Source organism: Clytia hemisphaerica, unplaced genomic scaffold (genome assembly GCF_902728285.1).
Source record: "Clytia hemisphaerica strain Z4C2 unplaced genomic scaffold, Clytia hemisphaerica genome assembly, whole genome shotgun sequence".
NCBI classification, from domain to species: domain Eukaryota; kingdom Metazoa; phylum Cnidaria; class Hydrozoa; order Leptothecata; family Clytiidae; genus Clytia; species Clytia hemisphaerica.
Window position 1 is genome coordinate 242,456 of NW_027103486.1, and position 19,283 is coordinate 261,738.

The 19,283-nt window shown below is 36.0% G+C and overlaps 1 protein-coding gene across 1 annotated transcript in view; it reads left to right on the forward strand.

The window, feature by feature from the left end:
- The window catches only part of LOC136798625 (E3 ubiquitin-protein ligase RNF123-like), a 31,894-nt gene that overhangs the window by 5,495 nt on the left and 7,116 nt on the right, over positions 1-19,283 (forward strand). Inside the window, exons 9-28 of the mRNA XM_067055257.1 lie at positions 356-455; positions 740-841; positions 1,340-1,474; positions 1,780-1,872; positions 2,136-2,209; positions 2,570-2,663; positions 3,713-3,893; positions 4,426-4,493; positions 5,567-5,644; positions 7,498-7,621; positions 8,278-8,338; positions 8,882-8,922; positions 9,155-9,354; positions 9,950-10,033; positions 10,446-10,553; positions 11,191-11,368; positions 12,140-12,238; positions 18,084-18,235; positions 18,405-18,471; positions 18,609-18,635. Of these exons, the coding sequence (XP_066911358.1) occupies positions 356-455; positions 740-841; positions 1,340-1,474; positions 1,780-1,872; positions 2,136-2,209; positions 2,570-2,663; positions 3,713-3,893; positions 4,426-4,493; positions 5,567-5,644; positions 7,498-7,621; positions 8,278-8,338; positions 8,882-8,922; positions 9,155-9,354; positions 9,950-10,033; positions 10,446-10,553; positions 11,191-11,368; positions 12,140-12,238; positions 18,084-18,235; positions 18,405-18,471; positions 18,609-18,635 (2,066 nt within the window). The remainder of the gene's footprint in view (positions 1-355; positions 456-739; positions 842-1,339; positions 1,475-1,779; positions 1,873-2,135; positions 2,210-2,569; positions 2,664-3,712; positions 3,894-4,425; positions 4,494-5,566; positions 5,645-7,497; positions 7,622-8,277; positions 8,339-8,881; positions 8,923-9,154; positions 9,355-9,949; positions 10,034-10,445; positions 10,554-11,190; positions 11,369-12,139; positions 12,239-18,083; positions 18,236-18,404; positions 18,472-18,608; positions 18,636-19,283) is intronic.

Below are 19,283 nucleotides of genomic sequence, written 5' to 3' on the forward strand. Positions count from 1 at the left end.
ATCGTTTTAATGATTACATAGGGGTCTTCCAGAAAGAAATTGTATACGGGAGGTGGAGGATATAACAATTTTCAATGATTTGTCCCCCGGACAAATTGACTTTTGGCCCCCTGTACGACGGGTTCCCCCCCCCCCCCCGGAAAAAGCATCAACTGACCCCCCAGAAACCCTTAACTACCCCCGGACAGAGCATATTTACCCCCAGAACAAGGCAAATCTTGACGATTTTTGCTACCCCCCCCCCCCGACAATATATCCTCCACCTGGGGTGTGTGGACATTTCTGGAAAAGCCCATACCATAAACTTATATCATGATTATACATCTACTTAACCTCCCGAATACCTGTTTATTAGATACCCAGTCGAAGGATTCCGTCCGCTACAAGACAAACCGGATGTTGATCTTATGAAAGCGGAACAACTCGTCGCTTCTTTCAACCGACTCTTACCTGCTGTAAGGTTTTACGAACACGAAATTTAGCCGATTGCTGAAGTTTGTTGTCTTTCACCTCTAATTTTTGTTCTTTTTAAAGGAAACTTTATTAGCGCTTCGTTATGCAAACGTCATGATTATTAATTCTCTCATTTGATCGAAAAGGGTGATGGAATTGAATTTCAGTCAAACAGAAAAATCAATGTCTATTTTTAGATTCGTCACGGTTTTCTATTCTTTGCTTGATAAAAATATCTGGAATTGAATAAGTTTGAACTTTAAACGTGATTTTTTTTTCATTTCAGCCTGACCGTAAGCCAAACATTCCAGAACCGTTGACAGCTAAACAAGATTCCTTAACCCTACTCACTGTGTCTCATATCTTTGAGCAACTTGGACCCATGATGGTATGTTTAATATACCAAGAATGTCTTTCTTGGATGAATTTAATATAGTCGAGTTATAGAGGTTATCAGGACCTTGTTAACTGAAGGAACCGTAAACTTGTTCGAGTTGGGGAGACATTCGAGTTATAGACGCTCGAATTAAAAAGACCTGTACGGCATCTGTCTGTCTATAAATTTTGATAAAGTAGTCGATTTTGGGTCGACTAACCAGGACTAACTTCTAAATAGTACTAGAAGTAATGAAACTTTTTTTTTTTTTAAGTCTAGATTTTTGACAATTTAGACAAAGTTTTCTTGCTATAAAAAGTCAAAAGCTTGTGACTGGAATATATCAACTTTGGCAAATAGTTAGGCAAGATGATTAAAAGGTTTTACTCGCGACCATAGGTTCTACAGGCTAGATTATCCCTTTAAAGATAAGTTAAAGTACTTCACTTTAAGTGATTTAAATATCGTATACATAGCTGTCCAAACTAAAGCGTTTTTCTTTATCCAAAGATGGAACCAACTTGTCCGTACATAGTTGAGACTTACTTCTTGCCCATGTTATTGGACTCGTGCAATGCTGAAGCCCCCTTTGATGTTCAGCCTGGAATCAAGCGGATACTCGAGATGATTTGGGTCTGCTTAGAGGTAAGCTTTTTTGTTTTAACATTTTTCCGTATAAGACTGTATGAGGTTGAAAATTAACAAAAACCTAATCCCGCATTCAACTCAACAATAACTTAATAAATAAATTAGCTTATAAGTTATAAATTTCATCTCGTTTTGGACACTCAAACTGTCGCTAGTGCAGAAGATCATGCCACGCTTTCTTCCATTTGCGTCTGTTGATTGTAAACCCTAAAACTTCCAATAAACTTCTCCCTCTTAGTGAAAAACCTCAGACTGTCCAAACATGTGATGAGTGATATTTAATTTTCGATCGTTTCATTCAGGATTTCGAGATCCAACCGCTGATGGATAGCTTAATTTGGGCACTGGTAAAAAGCTACTGGCATGGGCCCGTCAATCCTGACTATATAAAACAGGTCTTTGTTTATCTCTTTTTTGTCATTGTTGTTATAACGAGCACCAGTAACAGCCCTAAATAATCTCAATCAAAAACGTCTTTGTATTAAGATATTAAAATGAAGCCGTTTTATCACGAAATTTTTGTTGTTAACTAACTAGATATTGAACAAAGGTTCCTCTATCTTGGGTTTTGGTATAGCCTTTCACTAGGTAGACTTTTTCACTCCTCGAAATGTCTTTTTTCAGTGAATTAAAGAATTATTCTCTAAATTCATTTTAGCTGAAATTATTGATAGTGGCATTGAGTTTGATGAGACACGATCAAACTTGTAAACTGTGGATGTCAGGACCTCTATATCCTTTTCAGCAATTGTAAATGGTCCTTGATCTGATGATTCAATTAGCGTCTCGAGATAGCCTTTAATAGTGGATTGTAGTAAAGAAATATCCAGAGACCTATTTGCTTTGTTGACTGTATGTGTGTGATAACTAACGTTCTTTTTTACCTTACTGTGTATATTGAAAGTTTCTTTAAGGCTTTAAGGCTAAGGTTTTTGGTGAGGTGCTCGCTATCCTACTTTTGGTTTTCTTGAGGTCTTCGAATTGCTTTTTGCTCCGACAATAATATCTCTTTTTGAACAAAGAATTTTAAATGAGTAACGATTTTCTCCAACATTTTCGTCCTTGACTTTATCTTCTTTGTGTTATGTTTACGTTCAACAAATTTCCGTTTTTGTTGCACATTCGTCCACCAGATGACAAAGGAATCAAAAGTGCTTTCCCTCAAGTATGGTGGGAAGGGATACAGGTATAAATTTAACAACTCAAATGACATTGTATTATAGAGCATTTCACAGTCGCAAAGCGTAATGGGTAATCAGGACCACTGCGCACTAACGACGACTTACTATTGGTCCAAAGTTTTGAAAAATTTTGAAGATTTTTGCGTCCAGCCGACCGGAAGTCGTTACTAGAGAGCAACTAGGCCTGATTACCAATGATTCATTTCGACTGTGAAATGGACTATTGATATCAACTTCAATTTCGTATTTTTTTTTTTGTATAAACAATATACAAATCATCTCATGTTATATATAAGTTTGTTAACCGGTTACTTTTTCGAAGTGGGCTACACGGCTTTTCGCGCAATGCAATTGGTTCTTCTCGCATGACGACGGGCCTACACTGGCCAGAGTTGCCCGTCGTTAGGAAAATTCATTGTGACGTCACTTTTTCAAAGGAAAATGAACAATGCGTTGACATCATTTCTCTCATTTTTTATTTCTGACGTCAGAAATTAAAACAATTTTTTATCTTTTTTTCGCTTGTTTTTTCGCTTTATTTCGCTATTTTTCCTGGATAAAGCGCTAAAAATCAATCGAAGCTGAAGGAAACGGTTAACAAATACAATAATGACCGGTTTTTTCGGGCTGCACTGAAAATATTACCCTCGGTCAACGCAACAACCTCGCAAGCTCGGTCGTTACTTGACCTCGGGCAATATTTCTCAGTACAGCCCTCACTAACCGGTCATTATTGTATTAAAGTATGAGTATCAAGAAAATTTGAGTTAAAAAGCACTAGTCCGAAACATGTCCTGCTAGGGATCTTTTCTCAGCTGGTACATCTAGCGTTCATCTAACGTTAGGAACGTCCAATGGATGTTGGTATGGCGTTCTGTACAAGCAGGTTGATTGGGGCATGATTGTAAATTTCAGTCATATTCAGGTGTTAAACAAAGATTATTGCATCGAATTGTTCAAGGTCTTATCTCCTCAGCGTTCAATTAGCCTTGAAATATACTCAAGAAATTATTTTTGTTTATACTTATCATATTTTTAACACTTTCCACTGCAGGATTCGCCATCTCAGCCGCCGCCCACTTCTACCACGGTTAGTACGCCCGACGCCCCAGACAGCATCGAAGAAGCGACAGGGGCGGTAGAGCACGACGAAACTTCCACGCCCATGATGTTAGTTGATGAACAAAGAGAAAGTTATCTCAATTCTTGTATGCTCATTAAAGGTCGTGTGACTGGTATGTAAATTATTAAGGAGGTCAAAATCGAACAACAAGTTTCGAGCAAAGGAGATTTACTGAGAGATACCAATTTTAGCGTATTTAAGAAAAACATTTCGTACTCTTAAAAGTATTGAAAAACGATGAAATACCTTATTACACGAATATTACTAGCTATTAACACAAATTGATAAATTTCGTGTTAATAAAAACCCCCTTAATTAAAACCAGCCGTGGTGTCCTTGAAAAACCAAATAGAATTCGTGTAAATTTTTTGCGTGTTAATTTCAAGGCTGTTGAATACTTGCCTAATATTATTCGTGTAATAAGGTATAATATTTGACTTATAGAATGTTATCCCAGATTGGGAGTCTGCGAGGTCTTACTACCGGTGATTTACAGACAAAGTTTCACAGCTGGATAGATATGAAAATATGAATGCTCTAAAGTGTTTTGTTTGTTAGATCAGTGCATAATGAAACGATGGTAAATATTCAGAATTTTGAATACAGTTTACTTTTGACTATGTTTTTTAACTGTTACTTTACAGTACTGGAGGGACTGCAAGTTGAAATGTGTAAAATCTTGATGCAGATGGACGAATCCAACTCAAAAAGGGTATGACAATGATATTTTCAAGCTATCTATATCAGGAGTCTTATTTAGGCCCGGCGAACGGTGAATTTCGCCGGTCCAAGGCACGAAAAAATCAGAATCCGCCGTTCTAAAAATTCGGTTCTCCGCCTCGAGTACATATTCACGCTAATCAACACACTGGACTTGCTAAGAATTCAACGGCCTAGATTCAAGAATTTGCCGGAGTTAATTTTTCAACCACCAGCCTATCAAAAACAAAGCAAAAACTCCTGTATTATGCAAAATTCTATAAAAAAACCAATATTATTTTGTCATGAAAACCTATGAACATGACCATGAGGATGAATACTTAAAATTCTTCGAATAAGGCGAGACCAATTTAATTTGTTGTTCTACGGGCAGATCGTTAGCAAAATATGGGTTGGTCGGTCGGTAAAATAAAAATACATTTTTCATTTATTTAAAATGTTTTCCAAAAAATATATTTTTTTTCCAAATTCAATATTATTATTTTTTTGATTTTAGCAAAAATAGGTTCGGTCGGGCCCGTAAAACAACAAATTAAATTGATCTCGCCTAACAAGCAAAGTGAATAAAAAGGTTTTACATTCAGGGCAAAGATTAGACGATTCACGACTATTAAACACACGAATTTCCCATTAGCAGATTCATATTAAAAAAGTCACGAAAAAACGTCGAGTAAAGCTCTAATTAGCTGATAATTGCACACATAAACAATTTCTTTCAAAATTTGTGTCCAAAGTTTGAGATAATACTTGCATGTCTTAGCCAATCAGAGTCTTACTCGACGTTTTTTTTTTGACTTTTTTACCTGAATCTGCAAATAGAAAATTCGTGTTTTGCCTTTCGTAAAGATGCTCACCTACAGTCACCTACACTGTATTTGTACAACATTTGAATTCGCGCTATTGCCCCTTTTACTAGCCTGTTGGATGAAAACCGCTTTTTTAGCGCGATTTAACAAAGAAATAATTTGGTTTGTGAGAAGGTACTGGCTACCCTTTTACAGGCCTTTACAGAATTAAATTTCAACATTGTTTTGTGAAGAAATTCTTCATTATCTTTTGATACAGGACCCACGGCCAACTAGAATCATTTTATCAGAAAAACTACGAAAGATTCTCAAAGATCTTCACATCGCATCTAGTTCGGTAAGTCGTTTTTTGGACTTATCTGGCACCAAGATGGTGAAATTTTCATCCGACACGCTAAAGCTCTGAAGGTCGGGAAAATTTTCAACATCTGGAAGGTTTACATTACGGAATTTTGCGAGACCGCGTCAAGAATTTTGCAACGGGAGGTCTGGTAACCCAGCCCTCGTTTTCGGGGATTGTCGGGTCCAACCAAAATATTTATGACTTTACGCGCAAGGGCTGTTGAACCCGTCTGAGGATGCGGCACATCAAAGGCCGACTATCATTCCTCTCCGATGGGAAATTGGCCCGCTCCCTTTAGAGCTTTAGCGTGGGCGGCCGCCAATCTGCCATCGGAATATCAGATAATTTTTGGACCTACCTCCGGGTACCCCGGTGGAGGTCCTATGAATTAACCGTTGTCTACTGTTCGTTCGTCTGTCCCTTCGTCTGTTACCAGCTTTTCTCCAGATTGGCTCATTAGTTTTTTATTAAATTTTGCACACTTATGCAAAATGACAATACCTAAAATGTGACAAAGACCGATTTTCGAAAAAAAAAATTCCCGGCCGAAAATACCGGGAATATGCCGGAAATCGTCGTTTTTATGGATTTCATTGGACTTTTTCCTTATAATTGGTTGTTTTTTGATTTAAAAACATTATTAATAGCAATGCCCACCATCAAGCATGTTTCAATTTTCAATAAAATTTATTTTTGAAGCCGGAACTATTTAAAAATCGCCGGAACTTATTTTCGCCGGAAAGACAGTATTTCTTGAATTTCACGAGCTGTACTTTATATTTTTTTATGAAATTTTGCACACTGATGCAAAATGACAATACCTAAAATGTGACGGAGCCTGATTTTCGAAAAAAAAATTTTCCGGCCGAAAATGCCGGAAATATGCCGGAAAACCCGGTTTTTCGACATTTTCTCGAATTTTCATCTTTAGTTTTTTCTGATTTTTTTGCAGAAAGGTGCGTATTCGCAATGCTCAAAACATGGTCGAGTTCGATTTTTGAAAAAATTTCCGGTTGAAAATGCCGGAAATCGCCGTTTTTGCAGTTTTTCACACAAAAAAATTATTGATAACAGTGCTCACCATCAAGCATGATTCAATTGTCAATAAAACTGATTTTTGCGACCAGAACTTTCTATTTATTTTTTCCCTACAACCCTTCCCTCTCCCCCCATCAACAATCAATGATGAATTTATTGCGTTATGCATTTTCGCTTAACGCTTTTATTTCCTGACTGATTTTTTTCATTTTCTCCTCGCATTGCTATCTAACTTTCATCATCAAGTAGGTACATTCAGCATCTAACTTGTTTATGGCTCTCTTTATTGATCCGTAAGCGTAAGTTTGATGCCATCTTTCGATCCCGAAGACAATATCAAGTGATTAGCCTCTAAGACTTTCAAGGAAATGCCCTGCAATAGCAAGACAGGGATCTTATATTGTGTAAAATATGGAGTCATAATGGATTTTAGTGTTAAAATTTTTTCCGTCTCAGACACATATCCGTCTCAGTGAATTATTTAAAGACACTTTACTGTCTCAAAATTCTGCATAATTCACCAAAATTTCAATAAATTTTGCTGATTTGCTTTGTTTTATCCATTTTCCGTCTCACACGAGAAATCCTTTTCTTAACCACTGTAATTTACAATCAACTCACTCTAATTCGAACCTCTAATATTCGAATTTTTCTGTAATCCGTACTAATATATTGGTCCCCTCAGCTGGAAAGTGGTTTAAACTACCCTCTGTTATTCGAATCTTTCTTTAATTCAAAAAAAATTTGATCCCTTGAAGATCGAATTAGAGAGAGTCAGCTGTATATACTTTTGTATGTGTACGTTTAAGCTGCAACCAGTCCAAGCGTGTTCAGGACCTGTGATGACATGCTTCTTACATCGTTTAATCAAAGCGTTTCGTTACCATTGGGATTTATGGGCTAAAGAAACACCAGGAGCAGTCGGCGTTGAAGGTAGATATTGATGAAATGTGTAATTCGACATTACGTCATTTCTCTATACAAAACACCTGAAAATGCGGGATTTGGCACTCAATCTGTCTATATTTCAGAACAAAAAAATTCCAGGTCCCAAAACTTCCGCCCATGTCATTAAATATGTATAGTTTCCTTTCTAACGGACACAAAAATGTATGTACGGAGACTTTATAATAGGCGCTTAAGAGGGTGGAAACTTTTTTATGTCCGTTAGAAAGGAAATTATGCATATTAGATGACATGGACGGAAATTTGCCTTCGTGAGAGTAAATAAAGGAAAGAAATGAATGTCTCGGAGATTTTGAAAAGACACGACAGCTGATTGTTACTAAGTAGCACCCCACCAAAAACCGGGATTTTTCATCCCGTTTCTTAGTGAGTTCCACTTTGACGATTTTCGAAAAATAGAAGCCTTTCAAGTGTTTTGATGCAAATTCGATTTTTTTGATATCAAAAGTGAATATCAGTGATATAAAAAAATCGAATGTTTAGAGCCCGAAAACCTGGGCTCAAAACATTCGAAAAAGTCGCAAAGTTGAATAGACGTTACAGCGTAAAAAAAAAGCCGTGACGTCTAGTATAGGCTAATTGTTCTTTGTTTTACGTTACATTATCATGTATTTTCATTTCAGACGTTTATCTTCCGCACAATGTATTTTATGAAGAAAGTGTCAGCTACTTCGATTTGGCCAGGTACATTTTTTGCTATTTTCCCTTTCACTTTTACCATCTGTTTTATTCATGATATTCATGACGTAATGTTTTCTACGGAAAGACCACGGTTCTGGCCAGTGTAGTTTTCAGTCATTTAGTAGTGGCAAATTTTATACAACTTTTGTCTAGTTTATATTTGCCACTATTGGCTAAAACCGGGGTATTTCTGTAGAAAACCCTACGTCATGAATATCATGAATTAGGTTGCGCGCATCCCCAGAAATGATTTTGATATGATATATAGGGGATGCGTATCGTGTATGAAATTCCCGTCCGAGAATTACCCCAAATTTGTAAAAATACCAAATTTGTAAAAATTTGAACATTGAACAATGAAAAAAGAAATCGTTGTATTGCTATGACACATAATCAAAAAAGAAAAAAAAGAAACGGGGGTTCGAGTTACAGAGAATAAACCTCCCATTCTCTTAGGGGAGCAGAATTCGAGTTTGAAGTTTGAAGTTTGGTTTTTTGATTTCACTTATACTCATCGTTCATTTTACTTTTCTTATTTTATTTCAGAGTCGGGGGGATTTTATCTCATCTCAAGAAAACTCACAGAGGTATGTTTTATAACAATATTTATGTGGGGCCTTCACAATTTCCACTCGCTTATTGCTCTAGTTGACGGTTTGGGTTTCGTAAAAGTCGTGTTTATTCAAAACTTTTCATGTCATTTAATACCTTATAATTCTCTATAAATGTCACATCTTTTCTCCTAACTCTTTTCAATTTGAAAGGAGTCATATAATCTTTCACTTTAACTTTTTATTCATTTTTTGTCTATTTTTCTAGATGACCTGAAGACAGCGCGTGCTTCGCCCGTTTCACGCCTGGGAAATCTGTCTTTCCTTGAAAACACTAACACTCCTTCATCCTCGAGTTCGATGAGCGCCACGAGCACGGAAAACATGGCTCTTGATAAATCTTTGATCGAAATTTTGGATAGTATCATATTGATGTATAATACTTCGGTACATCGGCAACTAAGTAAGGTAGGTGAAGTGTCTTGTAAAATATCTGACAGCAAAAAATAATTTGGCTGGTCTGTTTGGCTTTGTTTACTTCTAAGTTTTATAGATGTTGCAGGCGTCAGTTAAGTGGACAATTTACGATATTACGGTTTACGTCGTATACGATTTGGAAAGTTTTTCTCCAGACCCTTTTCTTCGATTAGTGTTCCAGAATCAAAGTTCTCGATTTTATTCGGGCTTTGTTATGAGGAAGTTTAGTTTGTCTTCTACATCGTGCTGTCTGTGATCATGAGGAAGGAATCCGGAAATCAATAATCGAACAGGCTATGGTTAGACTTACTACGCCAGCCTTTAGTAGTTTTTTTTAACACGGTGCTTGCGATCAAGAGAGAGTTTGCGAAGATTAAAGTCGACTCTCGCCAAACTGAACTTCTATAATTTGAATCTTTCTATGATTCGAACTAATTTCCAGTTCTTATTAATGAGAAACCCCGTTAAATCCTCTCTATAATTCGAATCTCTCAGTAATAGACGATATCGTCTATTCGAACGAATAAGACTTCCCGATCGAGTTCAAAATAGCGAGGGTTGACTATACTTTTGTTTTCAATTTCAGGTACATGGAGTGACAGAGACAATGCGAGAACACTCGAAAGCTCTGAATGATACTATTAAGAAAATCAATCGATGCCCACCTGATGTAAGTAAATTTTTTCTATTCTACCTTATTACACAAATATTACGAGCCAAGTATTTAACGGCATTGAAATTTGCGCGATCTGAAATTAACACGAATTTTTCTGTTTTTTTAAGGAACCTGCGGCTGGTTTTAATTAAGGGGTTTTATTTTATTTTATTTATTTTTATACGAAATTGTTCAATTCGTGTTAATAAAATGACTAGTTTATATTCGTGTACTAATTAATATGATGCAGAATTTCTTTCGAATATTTTCATGTGACACATGGTCTGCCTGATAGTCGCACCCAGGAAACTGAAGAAAGCCATGTGCGAGGGTTTGACCTATCAAATTCTCTCCTTGAGAGAGAACAAACCAAATAAGGGATTTCGAAAAATCCCTTATTTGTAAAGAAACGAAATCTTTATTTCAGCGCACAGACGTTTTACATGAATTGGAACGAGCGAAAGCGGTCTTTACAAAAGAAGCGACAGAAGTTGCTCGTCACATGGGATGGGTTAAATCTGTCATCTTTTCACAGGTAGGGTCTATATTTTGAAGTAGGAAAATAAAGTAATACCTTTTACTTGAAAAATAGTCACTTCTCTTCACGGCACATTTAGGCTGTCTCTAAAGCAAACCAAGCAACTTCCTACCAAAAATCGATTCCTTAGGGATAAAATTTCTCTGAATCTCTGTAGTTTAGTTTACAAACTAGTTCCTTGTATTTTCGTCTCCGTAAAGGTTTTATTTTTGCCTAAGTGTTTGCGTTTCATATCAGACACATATTTCATATCAGACCAATGTCTTGCTATTGTTATATTATGCTGATTTAAGCAGAAAATATCTTTCTTTTCCTCTTTCTGACCAATCTTGCTCCACATCCGTGTCAATCCAATGTGAAAAAGCTTGTAAATTAAAATTGATGAGTAAGCAAAGGATATCACTCTTATTTAAAAACAAAACCTTTAAAAAATGATCACACTGTGCTGCCATGATATGTCAAACTGGTTCCCAGTTATGGAGTTTTTTCATATTTTCCTTAAGTTGTGCAACTTCTGCCGTTATGGAAGCTAACGTTCGATTTGCGTAAAGTAATCGCAAATTCGAACTTTTGGTTTTCATATTTTGCTAAGCTGTGCAACTTTCTAATACTTTCCCGTTTTTGTTATTTGTAGGAGAAGCAAGAAGACTTGCACTGGCTATTACGAGTAGTGTTACGTACCATCAAAAAATCTTATTCAGCAGGCAAACTATACGTCTTCTTACCGGAGTTCTACATTGAGAATGGCATCTACTTGTTTCAAGCGTTATGGAATTATTTCTTACCGTTGACAAGGAATAGCAGCACTGAAGGTTTACTTTTAGTCATTTTGGCCAAATTCCAGGGTGAAAATGGGAAAATTTTTCTGACAAGATCTCAAATTTACCAGATAGTCATATCTAAGAGGTTCCATTTTTCAAACTCCAGCGGCACGTCTCCGTCGGCCGTCAAGGTCAGTGCCTCCCCCCCCCCCGGGTTTGAACGCCATCTTCTTTCTTATAACAAAGGTGTCAAGACTGTAATAGAACTCAATGGAGGATGTCTGGATTTGGTCCTTCAAAAATATAAATTAGACTGCTATCGCTAGACTCGCCGGCTGCTAGATGATGTTGACAGAAGAAAAATTTCAGTTTGGTCTAACAAACTCTACTAAATTGCTTAGAGGCAAGAGAATACATTATAGATCAAACGAAAGGATACTTCAAAAAAAGCAATATAATTTCTCCAGTTTTTCTGGCAAATAGTCGAGTGCTTAACACTTGTTCAAAAGGCTCTGGTTTGAACTCGACAGGGGAGAGGGATTTTTCCGATTAAAATAATGCGTGTTGGTTTTTAACGGAGTTTCAAATAAGAAACAAGTAAAGTTTGCTCAAACTTGATATATAGGTTAAAAGAATTTGGCAACAAAATGTCAATATAAATCAAAATCTTTTTTGCATGCTAGCAACCGGTACAACCGCCACCATAACTAATGCGATTTCAGAATATCTTAAAGATCAATGAATGGCCAATTAAATATTAATGATGGGTCCAGACCCCTCTGTACTCTGCGTGAATTGAAAATCTTTTTCTCACTTGCTCAGGTTTTGAAGAGACGTTATCAGAGATGGCTTCGTTCCTTGCCACTTCCCTGTGTGATGAAAAAATTGTCAATCCAGATGTCTGCGATACCATCATACAAGGTACGTTTTACCACCGAAATACTCGGTATATATTATAATAAGATAAATATTTATAAGTTTTCGTTTTAACATATGTAACAAATATAAAACTAGACCCTTTGGAAATAAAATATAACATAAATAGAGGTGAGTACACAGAACCGGAAGATTCCCTTTGTTTGTAAACAAAGTTTGTAAAATTAAAAGTAGAATATTATAATGCTTCATAGTTGAGAGTGTACAGGGCTAGGTGTTTGCAAGGAATTTGCCAAAGAATAAGATAAACAAATTATACTTTATAAGCTTCGGGAAATATAAATAAAATATATCAATATAATATGTATCTTTTTCATACTTAGACATCAGAGAAACTCCAAAAAAGCAAAAGTAAAAACTGAAAGTAGGGGTTTCCTCTGCGAAGGAATCCCCAATATCGTAAGAATGTTTAGTTGAGTATCGAAAAGAAGCAGAAGGATACTGAGCAGAGAATGTTGGCTGCTTGTTGGACCTACCCCGGTGGGGTGGAGGTCCTATAAATTAACCCATGTTCGTTCGTTCGTTAGTTAGTGTGTTAGTTACCAGCTTTTCTCGAGATTGGCTCATTAGTTTTTTCTGATTTTTGGCACAAAGGTGCATGACCATAAACCCTTGAATGTGACGGAGCCCGATTTTCTAAAAAAAAAATTTTTAGGCAAATTTGGGCCAAAAAACGGCTTAAAAACGGGTTTTTTGGACTTTGTGAAAAATTGGATCATTAATTTTTTCTGATTTTTAGCATGAAAGTAGGGTACAATCATAGTTAAAGGATGGCTCAAGCAGATTTTTGCAAAAAAATTTTTTTGGCTCAAAAATCGTATTTTTATCTATAAGAACCACTTTTAATAAGAATACATCAATGTTCTTAGCCATATTTTTATTATTATTTTTATTAATTTTTTTACGATGAAAATGTCACGGTGGAGGCTAATGATTTGAGTTTTCTGTAAACACTTATTATTTTTTTGGCTGAAAAACGAATCTTTATCTATAAGAATCACTATTTATGAGCACATATCAATGTTATTAGCCAAATTGTTTTTTTATTATTATTTTTTTAACAGAAGAAAATGTCACGGTAGAGTTCGACGGTTTGAGTTTTCTGGAAACCTTATTTATTAAGCTGTGCATTTTTCTGATAGTGGTTTTTATAAAGAAAAGCGCTTAATAGCTTTTTTATTTCTTTTTCAAAAATCTTTTTCAATAGTGTTGATAGTTTCTCTCAATAGATATGCTTTCATTTTCTTTATTTTTTGGTATTTTGACCAGTTATGTCTTATGTGTTTCATTGTTTCAATGTTCACTGATTAGTTTGATAACCAGGTAGGTCCATAAAAGTATCGCTTGTTTTCTTTTTGAAAATGCGCCACCGCAAGCCGAAATGTTGGTCAAAAATGTTGGCCAACATGTTGGCCGGTTTGCACCCCACTTTAAGATCATTGAAATAATTTAAAGATAACGTTTATATACAAACAGTATGAAGTAAGCCCTAAATACTAATGTATCAACTACTAAGGAACAAAACTTATTTACAAGCAGAATCTACGGTATTTACAATTTAGCCAAACGACGTTAGATAGCTTGAACGGTCAAAACCATATAGATGAACCCATAGTCTGCGTCCGGGTCAGAAAAAAAATTTTTTTCACCCGGCCAGTTTCCGGCAACACTGCATTTTTTTATTTTCGCCTAAGCTCAAATTATTGAGAATCCTCAGTATTCATCGTTTATTAGTGTTTCCCTTGTTAGCAGTGTCTTAAAGTCTATTCACGATAAGTGTGCACTCTTTTTTCATTTACCTATAACTTTTGAAGGAATTCTTCAATCTTTATAAATTTGGTATCATTGGAAAGATATTAGTGAGTGGAACAATTTGAAATAAAAAAATTTTTAAAAAAATTCTAAAAATGAAGATGAAAATGAAGAAGAAAAAAATGAAGATCTTGTAGAAGAGTGCCATAACTTTCATTTTCACTGGAGAGATTCTTTGATTTTAGGAGATAATCACTGTGAAGAAATTTTATTAAAATATTTATTCAATATAAAGTTATGATACAAAGTTCATAAGTGATTGACCCCAAAAAACAGCAAAAAACTGCAGAAAACAGCGTTTTTAGACTTCAATCAGCTTATAACTTTGTTTGATATCTTTTGACTGAATGATTATTTTAGAGAATTTTTTTCACAGTGATGACGTTCGATGATTAAGGATTCACTTCAGTGAAAATGATAGTTATAGCACTTTTCTACAAGATCTTCATTTTTTTCTTCTTCATTTTCATCTTCATTTTTAGAATTTTTTTAAATATTTTTTTATTTCAAATTGTTCCACTCACTAATATCTTTCCAATGATACCAAATTTATAAAGATTGAAGAATTCCTTCAAAAGTTATAGGAAAATGAAAAAAGAGTGCACACTTATCGTGAATAGACTTTAGTTGCTGGTTGTTTTGGAAGCCTGGCGAAAGAGATTCTTTAAGAGACGCCTGGCCTTTCTATTGATACATAGAAAAGCAATGGAATTTATTGAAGCATGCGTGGTAGACATCAGAAATTTAGTAACTCCAAAAAAGCAAAAGTCAAAATCTGAAAGTAGGGGTTTGCTCTGCGAAGGAATCCCCAATATCGTAAGAATGTTTAGTTGAGTATCGAAAAAAAGTAGAAGGACACTGAGCAGAGAATGTTGGCTGCTTGTTTTCTTTTTGAAAATGCGCCACCGCAAACCGAAATGTTGGTCAAAAATGTTGGCCAACATGTTGGCCGGTTTGCGCCCCACTTTAAGATTATTGAAATAAAACTTTAAAGATAACTTTTATATACAAACAGTATGAAGTAAGCCCTAAATACCAATGTATCAACTACTAACGAACAAAACTTATTTACAAGCAGAATCTACGGAATTTACAATCTAGCCAAACGATGTTCGATAGCTTGAACGTTCAAAACCATATAGATGAACCCATAGTCTGCGTCCGGGTCAGAAAAAAAAACTTTCACCCGGCCGGTGTCCGGAAACACTACATTTTTTTATTTTCGCCTAAGCTCAAATTATTGAGAATCCTCAGTATTCATCGTTTATCAGTGTTTCCCTTGTTAGCAGTGTTTTAGTTGCTGGTTGTTTTGGAAGCAGGGCGAAAGAGATTCTTTAAGAAACGCCTGGCCTTTCTATTGATACGTAGAAAAGCAATGGAATTTATTGAAGCGTGCGTGGTAGACATCAGAAATTTAGTAACCACAAGAAAAGCGCTCGCTTTAACTTCAAGCTCATGTTCGCTAATGATGATAAAAAGTAGTTGAAAGGAGAGCACGTATCCTTGAAAAATGGTGAATGTGCAGAAATAGACCAGCGCAATTTTAGTGATGTTTCTACTGGATGTGGAAAGTCTTCGGTTAGCTTTTTGGTGTATTGTTAACTTCCATATGGAGAGTAAATGTAATGTTAATAAAAAGACGAACAGAAATATGTTGATGGGGATTACGTAGGGGCCTGCGTACCGTGGGTAATGGGTGATATTTAAAGTTAGCGTCAACGTTGATTGGGATGATGCAAGAATTGCAGTGCCGAGGAGAGATAAATAGAAGCGCTTCCTGGTAAAAACTTCTTTGTATCTAGCCAAGAACTTTACATGAAGATATCGATCTAAACCAATCATCCCTGTCATATATGACGAGGCGTAAGCCGATGTGATGTGTACAACGTAAATGAAAATGATTGGTGCACATGAGATTTCTTTATAATGCTTTGTTTGATATGCTTGACCGAACGATGATAATCCTGTTACAATGTCCAGGATGGTGAGATACTGGATCAATAATATCGATTGGTTGTTTGTTTGATGTGTTTTCTGGATAACGTATATAACAAGAGGGTTTATAGTGATTGCTACCATCCCGAAAAAGACGTATAAGTAGAAAGTGATATGCAAGAAATCCGGTGATATCTTTTCTGCTCTTTGAAACGTTTCAGTCCATTGTTTACAAAACGGAATTGAAGAAGAGGAATTCGTTGTCATGTCGATAAAATATTCAGCAACTCGTGTGTTTGATTTGTGGTGTTATCCCTGGAATTAAACGACCTTTTGCACAAGGTTTTCGATATACTGAATTCTCTTTCGTAGGTGGCCAAGTGGTCAATGGTGTCACTGTCTCAAATCAGGGGTTTGCGGTTCGAATCCCTGCTCCTTCCAATGTTCCGTTCAGTTCATAGATAGCCGAGCCAATTGGGCGCGGACCTATTGAAAACAATCGAAAGACTGCCTAAGAATCCTTGATCACTGGGCTATCCACAAAAAATATCGGCTCTGATTTATCTTCTTGTCAATCGATGAGGAATTTGTGTTGACGAAGTTTTTGACGCTTTTTAATGATTACTTAAATAAACTTTTTAAAATTTTCCAAGAGTATTTTCAATTGACCAGACAGAATCCACCAGTAATAAAAATGGAATCACCTCATGATGATTAGACATAAGAGAGATATAAAAGTCCTCAAATTTCCTCCTTGTAAATAAAAGACACAGCTATAAAAAACAACAGAAAAACAATTTTGATGGGGACTAAAAAGTGATGTTTTGTTCTTTAGAAAAATATTTCGTGACAGGTGTTTGTGAGGTAAAACATAACATTAAACATAACCAAAACATACATTATTTACTTTAACTGGTACAACCGGTATTTACGATGTGAAAAATTTGGTTTTGGTTTGCACTGAAGTCTTTCTTAATAGCTATAGATGTTATTGAAAAATGATGATTCTATGGAAAATCCTACTTACCTTTATGCCCATAAGCGTAGTGTACTATATAAATGTACAATAAAAATGTCCTGTTTTTCAAATGTGATTTTCTTTTTGCCATCAACCAGTTAATGCTATATATCTATTGCATCAAGCCCTCGCAGAACTGCAGGGGTTCCAATGAGCTTCCATTTCCTTGGTTAGACCACTCACAGCGCTTTCACGCTATTTTTCTTGCTACTGGCACAGTGAAAAAATCATCAGTAGATGCCAGCAGCCTACAAGGTTGTGGGTTCAGCCCTCAGCCCCCCAGTGAATACACTACTAAAGCATTTTGTCCTCATGAGCACATTTCACAATACTTATATTTTTTAATACGCTTGACTGTTAGGAGTTGACGAGCAAGACCTAGCGTGCACGCTCGCTCGATCGATGGAAACAGACAGGACAGAAGCGCACGGTTTTAAAAATAAGTTTGATTGGGCAACCAGTTTCAGAAGTCAAGAGATTTCTTTTGAAGGAAACTCATTTCACTAAAATTCATAAGTCCCAGAAGTAATGTACATGTCATGCTACATATATTGGAGATTCTTTGACATTGAGAAATGTGCGATAAATTTCTGTAGAGAATTGTCATATGTTAGATCTCACATCAAGCTAAGCTGTGGTGTTGGTGGTAGTTGAATACTACTTTTAAAAAATTTTCATGATGTAGAGAAGAGGGTTGCCTCTAATGCTGATAAGGCAAAATAAACAATAGAATTTCTCAAAATTGTATGCTAGCACGGCGCCGAAAGGGGAGAAAGTTGTTCTTGGTAGGGTAGGAGACCTCCAGCGGGATCCCCAATTAGTGGATACCATCGGGTAATAGAGTTAGTGTCTGCTAATCTATTAGGTGTCCGCCTTTTAGAGTGACAGTTAATCGGAGGTTTTATTATACACCAAATGATGTCCTTTATAACATATTTACGTTTTTATAAATTTATTTCGAAATTTCGCTGTTAAAAAAATTTCATTACTTCGAGTTTCATGCCTTATGGCAATCATCAGATGTACAAAGAAAAATTATTATATTTACGTTTTCTATACTTTCAGGTGTTGCGACGTTCGTCTGTTACCCACAAACATTGAATGCTATCGAAACAATTAATACGAATGTAAAAGAACAGTTGATGAGATGCTTAATGTCTGCGTACGACAAACGTACATGGGTTCATACAACCTGGATATTAGTTCGCTTCTGGAGGGTAAGTTCTTACCTTCAAATTTGAAGAACGGGGAATGAAACTTAGCCAAACCTGCAGGATAAATACCGTAGATAATTCGCCAACGCGAACGGAAAATATAATAGGCTAGTGAAAATACGAAACCTGATTGGCTAAATCCCTCTATTATCTTTTAATGTTATCTCTACAGGGTGATGGTTTCGGATTCCGACACGCAACGTCGCCCGATCTTATTCCTTTCGGGATATCGGATCAAGGTATGAAATGAGCTTCAGTTAAACGTGGTAAAATAATGATCTGTTACGAATTGTACCATAATAAACCTTATTAAACTTCTTGGTTCATTTGCTTCTTGATATTCTTTGGTATATAATGAGATTTTTTTTCATTTTAGCGGGAACAATACGAGCCTTTACGCAGAGTAAGTTCAAATCCTTGATTTATAAACGGAATATAAAAAAATGTCTTGTGAAATTATACTAAAAATGTCTTGTGAAATTATACTAAAAATGTCTTGTGAAATTATACTAAGAATGTCTTGTGAAATTATACTAAAAATGTCTTGTGAAATTAGACTGATAGCGCAACTGGTTAGGTACAATTAGAATTTACAGCAGAGCTATAAACCCCTTTCTTGACATCTATAGAGTACTTTGACTTTTTACCATTTAAACATCACACTGAAATTCTTCTTTAGGATGGGAAATTTATTGTAGCCGGGTAGCTCAGTCGATAAAGCATTCCCCCTACAATCTAAGGATTGTGGGCTCGATCCCCGGTCATCGCCAACTTAGCGAATGAGTAGCTTAGATTGGGTAATCTCATCTAGGTGGTAAGTTACTGGGAGCTAAAATTAGGTGTGACGCGCAACCTCAGCATTCCACCTCCCATGTCTAGCGCAAATAGACTCCCTCACTCCACCGACAGCCGCCAGGTGATTATACCCAAGGGACAATTGCTTCCGGTTAATCATTTTTATGAAAAGTTTTTTCTCACAGATTAAATAAAGAGCTGTCTGCAGCCGAGAAAAATGAGTCAACCCCAAAATTCGAATTGCACCTAGTTCTCA